This window comes from Ascidia mentula, chromosome 6 (assembly GCF_947561715.1).
Source record: "Ascidia mentula chromosome 6, kaAscMent1.1, whole genome shotgun sequence".
NCBI classification, from domain to species: domain Eukaryota; kingdom Metazoa; phylum Chordata; class Ascidiacea; order Phlebobranchia; family Ascidiidae; genus Ascidia; species Ascidia mentula.
The window spans coordinates 10,468,234-10,478,903 of record NC_138571.1 but is presented as its reverse complement, the minus strand read 5'-3'; the positions used below and the strand labels follow the sequence as shown (position 1 = coordinate 10,478,903).

The 10,670-nt window shown below is 37.8% G+C and overlaps 1 protein-coding gene across 3 annotated transcripts; it reads left to right on the top strand.

Annotated features, from left to right (window-relative positions):
- The first annotated feature begins 557 nt into the window (after positions 1-557).
- On the top strand, positions 558-5,926 carry LOC145906115 (tRNA-dihydrouridine(20) synthase [NAD(P)+]-like). 3 transcript variants are annotated; one of them, XM_082993520.1, is made up of 13 exons: positions 558-815; positions 996-1,022; positions 1,129-1,174; positions 2,088-2,182; positions 2,328-2,371; positions 2,530-2,590; positions 2,663-2,776; positions 3,218-3,375; positions 3,570-3,738; positions 4,214-4,335; positions 4,639-4,873; positions 5,167-5,240; positions 5,562-5,926. In XM_082993520.1, exons 1-13 carry the CDS (start codon positions 711-713, stop codon positions 5,677-5,679), a joined length of 1,368 nt encoding a protein of 455 aa, XP_082849646.1. In that variant the 5' UTR covers positions 558-710; the 3' UTR covers positions 5,680-5,926. The 3 variants fall into 3 exon arrangements, with proteins under 3 accessions (XP_082849646.1, XP_082849647.1, XP_082849648.1); XM_082993521.1 differs by lacking the exon at positions 996-1,022 and having other exon boundaries at positions 563-720; XM_082993522.1 differs by lacking the exons at positions 558-815; positions 996-1,022; positions 1,129-1,174 and adding an exon at positions 1,181-1,577.
- Positions 5,927-10,670: the final 4,744 nt, after the last annotated feature.

The following is a 10,670-nucleotide window of genomic DNA, read 5'->3' as shown; positions in this document are numbered from 1 at the left end:
TACTCAAATTTTGTTACGAAATAGGCGTGTTTCTGACTGAATTTTGCATCGTACCGATATTGACATCGTGATGTGTTGTTTCGAAATGCTATAGTGTAATATGTGTGATCAAAAAAGACTATAGTATTGGGTCTAAAAAGACCCAATGGAAATGCATTGTGGTTACAGGTTTCAAAAAACAAATCACAAGAAACTTGTGTAAATTAATTGCTACTAGTGGATCTTTACATCAATTGAAATACAATAGAAGTTCAACACACAATGTGACAAAAACTTTAAATATGCCTCCCACATGACAATGGCAAGAAAACAACCACCCATTGAATGTTAGTCTGGCAAGTCCAGGCAGGACTGCCAATGAAGTTCTGCTAAAAAAAAACACTTTGCGCAGAAGTTAACCCAGGGCCCTAACTATGTGCGGTTAGAAATCGCAGATTGTCATAAAATTTGGAATCACAAGCACACACCAAGGCAGACAATTGATTTGGGCTTGGTCATTATTTTGGGCTTGTAAATTGCTTGTAGATTTTTAATTACTGTATCCGTGTCATTTGCTTTCATTCGGTTGCGTAAAAGGAACAACAAATCGGGGTATTTCCCGTACGGTACCGCAACGCATGGTTGACTGACAAGCTTTGCACTGTTCCATGTTGCCTTGATCAAACATTTTGCGTATTTGGCAAGTTTTGTACGTGCTGCCCCCATAAAAAATGACGAAAGGTAGGTTAAGTTATGAAAACAAGAACATTTTAGCACCAATGGTTAGAATCGGAAAGCTACCCACAAGACTTCTTGCGTTCCAGACTGGAAAAAATGTCGTGCGCGGAGGATATATCCTCCGCGCACTTTTGCGAAATTTACCGATAATCCGCGCAATATTAATGACCTAATGCATTAACATACGAAAAACGTTGCGATCGTCCGCGCAATTAACGATCGCCGAAACGAAATCCTCCGCGCAAAAAACAAACTTTCCAATCTGGCTTGCGTTGCAGTATGGAGCTGATATAGTGTACAGTGAGGTATAGAAAATCGTAAGGCGTTGACGTTTGTTCTTGTTTTCATAAACTTAACGTATAGAAAATCTTTTAGGCGTTGACGTTTGTTATTTTATTGTATTTGTTGCAGGAAATCATTGATCACCGATTTATTAAGTGCAAGCGTGTTGTCAATGGTAAGATAAGAAATGGTGGGCCTACTATGCATTAATGCCTGATTGGAACGCCGAAATTTTCGCAATTTTATGGCCAATTCGTGCTAAAACAATTAACTAATGCATTAACATACAAAAATTGTCAGTTTGTCTGCACGATCGAGGTTTGTCGACAAAAATCCTCAGAGGCAATTGAAAACTTTCCAATCTGGCATTTAATGTCATCTTGTTACATCAAGGTTTGATTTTTCTAAATGTGATTCATGGTTCCCACATTATCAATAGGTCTGACGTCACAAAGCTGAAAATGCATTGGTTTGGATAGGTGTTTTCAAATAAAATGAATGTAGCTGAACATTGGGTCGTAGTTGACAAAAAACAGCCAACAAAACTTTAAACGACGGAAACATGGTCATCTTATGAGGTAGTGATGGGGTATGATTTTTTGTTCTTTGTTAAATAGGCTCCTGCTGGTGTGTAGTAGGAAGGCATAATGAGTGCAGTACTGCACTAAAGAACACACCAAAGCTAAGTAGCTACTTGATGTGCTAGTTTTCCAGATGTTTTTCTTCACCAAACTGTGATTTATAGTTTATAGTGCTTGGTATTGAAAGTTTTTTGCTTGCCTAAACATACAATTCTTTCCCAAAACATGATTTACCACATTGTTACACACTGTTTTGTTTAAAAAATCTTATCCAACTCAATACATTTTCAGCCAAGTTTTACTGACAGCTTTTTGATGTCAGACCTATTGATGGCAGTGTTATTATTCTTGTAACGTCACATGAATTTTTTTGTTCTAAGGTGTACCTAAAATACACTAAAAAATTTTTCACTTATACTTAGTAAAGGATAAAATTACCTTTTTAGTATTATGTCAAACACTGTTAAAATGATTAATTTTGTTGTGATTGCACATAAGTACTTTTAGATACTTTGGGAACAATAGACTTCATACAAGATCATGATTGTCGGCCGATGTTTACAACGTGTGCAGAGGAAAAACACAACGTTGTTTTTCAACTGGTATGTATTGTTTCCATCCAGTATATATAACATCAGCTGTACATTTGGCGATTTAATGTTTTGTCCGAAGCGTTTTGTTGAGTATTTTATTATTAATTCTTTAATGCCATGAATCTTAAACAAAATATATATTTTCTTTTTGTAGGGCACAGCCAATGCAGAAAGAGCCCTAAAAGCTGCCAAATTAGTGTAAGTCAGTCACTATAGCTTTGTAGTTTACAAAAAAGTATTAAATATGTTATTACAATACAAGTGACTTTCATTCAGCTGGGCTGCCATGACTTTGTTGCCATGGTGTGGTGCCAGTGAACTTAATGACTATTACAGTATATTTATGTTTGTTGCAGTGAAGGTGACGTTGCAGGTATAGATGTAAATATGGGATGTCCAAAAGAATACTCCACAAAAGTTTGTCAATTTTTGTGTTATGCAGAGTGAATCATTTCATTAAGAACCAAGTTTTAACTAAATTTTTTGCAGGGTGGAATGGGTGCTGCATTGCTTACCAACCCTGAAAACATCCAGGAAATCTTGACTACTTTGGTTCAAAACCTTTCGATACCAGTAACTTGTAAAATAAGATTGCTTCCAGATGTAAGTGGACATTGAGAAGTCTGATAAAGTATATATTATTCTTGTAAGCTGCAGACAGATGGCCACTGTTTCGACCTAAAAGGTCTCATCAGTGCAGTTGGTGTGACTTTCAGACGACTTTGCTGACCAAACGGCCAAGCAAAGACTTCCACCTTGTGGTGACTATACAATCACTATCATCTGTTGGGCAACAAACTAGGTGCAACCTTACGAAGAAAACAAGGTGGAAACACTATGGCCAAGCAAAGCTCAACCAATAGTGTCGTCAGGCCATCTGTCTGCAGCCTTCACAATTCATATTATTGGCTGCACTTTGCTTATGTTATATATTATTCTTTATTTGTATCTTTCTATTTCTTCAATTAGGGTTTGAAGTTTTCTTTCTGCTAATATTTAAACTTTAACATCAACATTTTATGTTTAAAATTCACTTTGACTTAGATTGAAGACACACTGAAACTGGTTAAGATGATTGAGAAGACTGGTGTTGCAGCACTTGCTGTTCATGGAAGACGAAAAGAGGAAAGACCTCGCCATGCTGTCAGAATTAATGAAATTAGGACCATTACTGAATCTATCTCTATACCTGTCATTGCCAAGTAAATCATGTTATAATTAAGTATTGCTTTTTTTGCTGTTTTTACTATTGTTTAATAGACAGCACTTTAAATGCATTATTGTGACAATGATGGTTAATAATTCCATCGATTTTTATTCAAAGTCAAGATACATTGTTAACTGGTCTTTAAAGTCAAATGTTCTTAAAATCTTAAAAAAAAAACACTTTTAACAGTGGTGGATCCGAAGATTGCATTCAATCCTACAGTGATATTGAAGTATTTAGAAAAGCAACCAACACCTCATCTGTCATGATTGCAAGAAAGGCCCAACACAATTGTTCAGTGTTTCGGAAAGAAGGTCTTCTTCCAATGGAACAAGTGATTAAAGACTACCTCAAAATTGTAAGGACACCAAGCAAGGTTATGTTTGATACCTGATTTTATGCTGTTGGCTTAATTCCTCATATTAAATTGCTATGTTTAGTAATAGTTAACGTTTAATTTTTCTATGTCTTGGTCTGGTTTCTAAAAAGCTGTATTCGTTTGTCTGAAAATTGTGTTCTTAAACTCTTTTAGTGTAATGGCTGTGAAACCCAAAGTTTTTATCAATTATAAAAATTTGACACAATTCTAAAACAATTTTGAAAATTTGCATGTAGAATCTTAAGAACTACATGTATATATACAATTTCTACCTGTTATTAAACAAAAATGATTTTTACCGTAGATTTTTGGTGGTTAATAACCACATGCAGCTCTAAAATCTGCAGTTGAGAATCATTTGTTTAAATCATAAGGTATATAGACAGTGGGACATCATTTAATGCTTGTTTTTTTGTGTTTTGAAACATGTTTTGTTTTCTGTGTTTATTTAAAGGCAATCAAGTATGACAATCATTACATTAACTGTAAGTTCTGCATACTTGAAATGATGAAAGAAAGTCAGGAAACAGTAGAGGGTCAAGCAGTGCGAAGTGCTTTGTCATTGGAACAAATTTGGTAAGTTTTTTCACAAGGAGTTTGAATAGAAAGGTCGCAAAGCAAACATCAACTGCATTTTTGTGGTTTTAAAGTCAAAATGACGAAAATTTCAAAATTTTTCCCTGTAACACCATAAAAACCCAACATGCAAGTGCTGTGCCCAAATGCATACTCTCTAAATGTTGTATTTGTGCCATACTGAACAATGTGAACATTGAAATTTAAGCAAATAGTGTAGCACAGATTATAATATCTGGGATTTATTCGGAATTTGCCTTTTTATGTCCTTGCTACTGTTTGAGTTATCATTTTACTTCTTAGCACTGCTTGGGGAATGGAAGAACACCTAAATGACGTCACAAGGAAACGGGGAACACCCTCGTGTAATATAGACCTGAACGAGCCGGCGTTGAAGAGGTTGAAAGACGAAGACATCGTCACTATGGATTTCGTATTAAGAAGATGTGAATATCAGTTAAAAAGTGGAAAAAGCCCGAAAACTATTTTGTACGAGCGATGTCGAAACGAAGAGATGGACAATCCTTCATATGACACTGTGAGTTTTTTGAATTGGGTTCATAGGGCTTGCTTTCTACATTGCCATTTTCAAATTTTCTCATATCATGGTAATAAGTTTGTACATCAAAGGTACCAAAATAATTAGGACCCAGTTGTCGGAAAACTGGGAAATCCAAACTGGCGGTTTTATTTCATTAAGAACGCGATATTCCCTTATTTTAACTAAATAAAAACAATGTCGATATGTATTTTTCTATGTGGCACAAAAAAATGTGACGTAACAAATGTTCAATCTTACAAAATATTAAATTGGTTGATTTCATTTTCCAGGTTTGTCGGAAATCGGACAGAAGATTTAATTGTATTGTAACTTGCAACGGAACAAAATATCGATCTACCTGCTGGTAAGTTCTCGTCTTCGACCGAGGATATTTCTGAAACTTATGTGACCATGACTTAAGTGTAGCATCTTAATTTAGCATCGATACATGGGTGTTTTGAGGGGAAGGGGGTCAAGGAAGCATTTTCCCCAACTGTACAGTGAAAATAACACATACATAGCAGGGCAAAGAATCGAAAAAACATTATGTTGAATCTTTTTTTCTGCCACCCCTGAATTTTGTTTCTGTCCATGTGACGATATATTGTTGTTATCACTATTCTCTGCGACCAAAACAACTACTAAATTTGACACCTAATCACCCCTGATGTCCGTCATTCTGCAGGGAGCGAAACAAACGTCTCGCGAAACAGGCGGCAGCCATCGTGTGTCTCAGGACTCTAGGTGTCGACGATGGGCGGGTGACGTCAACAAATGGCGAACTCCCACCCAAAGGCTCGTGACCTCACTCCATGCCTTATAACAAATTATTGACCAATTGATCGTTGTGGTCAATTGTGTTAAAAAATATAGGAAATTTTTTATCTTCTCCTATTGATATTGTTGGTTGGAGGGTCTTAGCAATGCTCATTGTATTAGAAAGTTGTGATTCAATGAAATAATGCGATTTTTAAGCCTGTGAGGCAATTTTATTATACCTGATGGCGTTGGACACTTGTGGTCGCAATAAATTTTAGACATCCACCGTTAGACGTCGCACAAGAGCTAAGTTTTGCACTATTTTTCGCAAGGTGTTGTGACGCCGAATGGCTAGGGTCTTTCTATTGCGACATTAGCAGAATACTAATAAGAAACTGTACTGATTTGGACACCTTATTTTTTATACAGTAACATCGATCGACTGTTATTTTATCCGATTAATCGAAATCTAAAGTCTGATTTGTAACCTACACCTGAATAACAAAGTGATATTTTAAAAGATTTTCCTCAAATTATATCCGACAACACCACTAAACTTAGTGTCAGAAACGTTATGATTTGTACAAATGTGAAACACAAAACATATCATGCAGGCTTGTTGTTAAACATTGATTGTTCTTGCACAATACATGTGGACACACGTTTTGGAAGGAATATTAAAATTATTTTGTCATAGGTCAGCATATCACATCTTCACACAAAAATTAAGGACCAAGTAAATTTAGTGGTTTACAGTCAAATAGAATTAAACAAAAGTAAGCGAATGCAATGTTCAATCTGCAGTCAATCTGTTTCTCCCATATCTGTATCAACTTTGGGGTATTTTTAAGCTAAGCGTTGGCTCCAGTGGTCGAGTTTCCGTCATTTCCACGAACCGACGTAACAACTGATGTGAGTGCACTTCTAGCTCGACCCAAGCGCTTCTTCAATGCGTTAGAGTAGAGCAAGGGGTTAAGTGCGCTGTTGATCGGAAGCAACAGACACGCACTCACTACATAAGCATCCGGAGGTATTTTAACACCTGCTATGCTCAGATATCCCATAATGCAAATCGGAATCCAACAACAAAAGTTGGTCAAGATCAATCTGGTGATTTTCCTTTGCATCTTCAAGCTTTTATCGTTGCCTCGGGATGCTTTCATGCGATTGCTTTGCTTGAATATAAAAGCATAGGCAATTACCATGTACACAAACATCAGAAAGTTGATAGTGATGATGAATGTAGAATATTCCCAGCCAAACTGATCGATTGTTGCAAAAAGATATGGCAAACAGACGCTTGTTTCACCATAGTAACCAAACTCTCCTTTGATTGGTTGCCTTGGAAATACCTTATTTATAATTTTCTTTACGGCAAGCCAAGTATTAGGTTTTGAATTGGAAACTCTCTGCGCCAGAAGTGACATATTTCTTCTTGACACAAGATCTGTTTGATAAAAGTTGTTCGGAAACCAGGCAGTGGTAACAAAGTACTTTGAAGTGAAGTGTAACAGTGGGATAATAGCTAAAAGAATAGCTGCCACCCAGCAAATCAGTCCTACTGCAACGGTTTTAGCGACACTGGGATTTCTCATCAAAAAGGGATTAAATGCAGATATTAAGCGAAATGTTGTCATGGCGGTCATAATAAAAGATGACGCCTCTGATGACACAAGTGCTACTGCTCCAAAACCTGAACATAAGCTTCCAGATCTCCACTCCTTATCAAACAAACAATAGGAACCAGAAAACCGGGTTGCCTGGATAATAATCCCCAACAGGTAAATCCCCATAAGAAAGTCAGCTGTTGAGAGGTTAAGAATGAACACGCTTGTACACAAAAACACGTTCTCATTTCTGTTTGACTTGGCCAGTTTCCAAGCAGTTGAGACAAACACAACAATATTCCCCACCAACGCTAATATGGCCATAATCCAGAAGATAGCACGATAAAACGGGTTTGCGATCATTTGGTTGACGTTTGCGAATGCATTGTTCACTAAATTTACACATTCGTAACTTCCGTCGGTACAGTCGTCGATTCCATTGTGTACAAACTTCCTCTCAATAGAAATAGGTTGAGAATTTGAACAGAAAAATCTGGTTCTTTCACAACTACAACGGCTTTCGTCTGTTTCATCGTCGCAATCAACTATGCCGTCACAAATATGTTTTCTTGCAATTGAAATCCTTCCTTTACTCTTGCAGTAATAGCGGGTAGTTTTACAATTTTCCAGAAACTCATCCGATTTGTCGTCGCAGTCGATTTTTCCGTCGCATACGCGATTGCGGGCGATATTAATCTCACCCTTGTTGAAACAACTAACGAAGTTTGGACAGTAAAGCTCGGCTGAAATACCATATCCTGTATGAATTTTTCCGCTGCAAAATAACGACAGGTATTGCAATGACTGGTCATGTGGAACAGTTGGATACTTGCTCATGAAATACTCCAGTTTTGTACATTTGTGTCTGAGGTTGCGGTTACCAGTTCTGCTTGGATTCATCTTTACGTTTGCTGGACAGAGATACGGTTTTATTCCTTTCTCATTGGTACAGTGTTTTGTATTAGTTTGATTGTAACACTGAACACTTGTATTACACAGTGCAACTACCTGACTTAAACAAGTTGAGGTGTTATTACACAAGACTTCATTCACAGGACAACTTCCTCTAACTTCCCGACACAACGTTTGATCAGCGCACAGACATTCGTCCGACATGTCAAAGCAGTCCACTACACCGTCACATACCTGTTTGTCTGAAATTATAAGCTTCCTGTCCAAACATTGAAAGCAACGAAACTGGCGATTGACAAAACATAGGTCAGAATGGTCAGAACATTGAGCCACAGAATCGTAGACGTTGGACTGAGGTAAAACACAAACTCCTTTCCGTGTCACTCCAGAACATTTAAACCCAAATCCATGTTGAATTTCGTCGCTTTTGTCATTGCAACTGTGCAATGGGTCGCTAAATCCATCACAAAACTCTGTTTTTGCAACAAGTTGTTGATTTTCACAGAAAAACACATCTCTGCAAAATGCGTATTCACACGATGTAGTCGTACAAACTACTTTCTCTACTTGGCAGTAATTGATATCGGAAGCACAAGTCTTACTTTTCACAGGGTTGCAGGTTATTGATGCGTTTGTGTTAATTAATCGTCTGGCTTCCGTTTCTCTTTTGCAGCTAATGGAAATCGAATGACATGATAGACATAAAAAGGAACTAGAAGAACAAACATTATCACTTCCATCAATGCAGTCTGTGATGTTATCACCCACCCACTGGTGGGGAATGCAATTTTCTGATCTGGTAAAGTTATATATGGACCCATTTGGACATTTTGCTGAAATACCGGAACAGTTACATGTATGATACGTTTCGTCGCTGCCATCAATACAGTCGGGATATCCGTTGCATAGCAACGAATGATCAATGCAGTTCAAGTTTATTCCAACACATTGTCTAGTGCCGACACATGCGCACTCGAACTTATCGACTGGACAGGTGCAATTAACCTCATCACTCCAATCTCCACATGTGTTCAAGCCGTCGCATTGATATGCAAGCGGTATACAAGCACGCACTGATTTTGTACAGTTTTTGGTTTTGTAACAGGAGCATTCAAAAGTATTAGCAGGACATGTGCAGTTTGCTTCATCACTCCAGTCACCACAAGTGTTATAACCGTCACAAACAAAGAATGGTTGCAAGCAACCGCGACCATATGTACAATTCCTTCTCTTGTAACACGGACACTCGAACAAGTGCGCAGGGCAAGACGTACAATTGATTTCATCACTCCAATCCCCGCAATTATCAAATCCGTTGCAACGATCCAGGACGTTGGTGCAGCCATAGCTGTAAGGACAGTTTTTTGTTTGGTAACACGCACACTCATATGTGTTCAATGGACATGTGGAGTTGATTTCGTCATACCAGTCACCGCAATTGTTATAACCGTCACAAACTTCCGACTTGCTTATGCAACCATATGAAGGAATGGAACCAAGACCTAATCCAAATCCACCGCCGCTTCCTAATTTGGTGCAATTTCCTGTTTTGTAGCATGGACACTCGTACTTATCGGCTGGACAAGAGCAATCCAACTCATCACTTCCGTCGGGACAGTCGTTGACGAAATCACATTTAAGCAAACTCAAAACACAGCTTCCCCCGTCCTTGCATGTTGTATTGTAACAGTGACATTGAAAGAATCTTGGAGGACACACAGAGGCCACTTCGTCACTCCAGTCTCCGCAGTTGTTCCATCTGTTGTATAAGCTTATCATGTTTATGCATCCCTGTACATTTGGTTTACAACTTCCTATTTTATGGCAGGCGCATTCGAACATACCGGAAGGACACACGCAGTTGAAGTCATAATATGGTGGGACGCAAGTTGTCAGGTTCATTGGCCCTTCGAAAAGAATTATTAAACTTATTATTTATGTATGGAAAATAAGAAAAGCTAATTATCGAACTAAATTGCCATTAACAATTTTGTTGGAATTCTTTGTATGGGTAGATAACAAATTTAACAACAAGTGAAATGAATGAGATTAAACCGTAAAAACGCCTACGTGGTTTGATACCTACATTTTCAAATGACAATCGGCAAACCTCGCGTTGACTAATTGGTTTGATTTTATAACGGGTAATATGTTTTTACTTTGTTATTTTACTTCATTGCTTTTCAAACTAGTTAGCTGTTGCGGCAAATTTGTTTGACCGCCATGAGATATATATTGTCAAGAGATTGCTCTCACTGTGAACAACATCAACCACTTCCAAATGATTACGCTTGTAATTAGACTCCAAAAGGTGCGGTCACACATTGTTGCATTATGGCGCTCCCAAAGAGCCTTGAGACGCACCAGTTGGTTTGAGGGCCATTGTATGCTTAGCACTTAGCACTCATCTTTCATCCAAGCGAACATACACATGCAATTTTAATAAAATAAAACTTACGTATGTATGGAATGGGGGCCAAACTTGCATTTTCCACTAGACAAAGACCTTCTACCAT

Bases quoted from the DNA above. Each gene is read 5' to 3' on its own strand.
- LOC145906115 (XM_082993520.1), top strand. From the start codon at position 711: ATGACGAAAGGTAGGTTAAGTTATGAAAACAAGAACATTTTAGCACCA. The intron at 1,023-1,128 runs GTATAGAAAATC...TATTTGTTGCAG, and splicing joins CTGATATAGTGTACAGTGAG to GAAATCATTGATCACCGATT. The intron at 5,241-5,561 runs GTAAGTTCTCGT...GTCATTCTGCAG, and splicing joins AAATATCGATCTACCTGCTG to GGAGCGAAACAAACGTCTCG.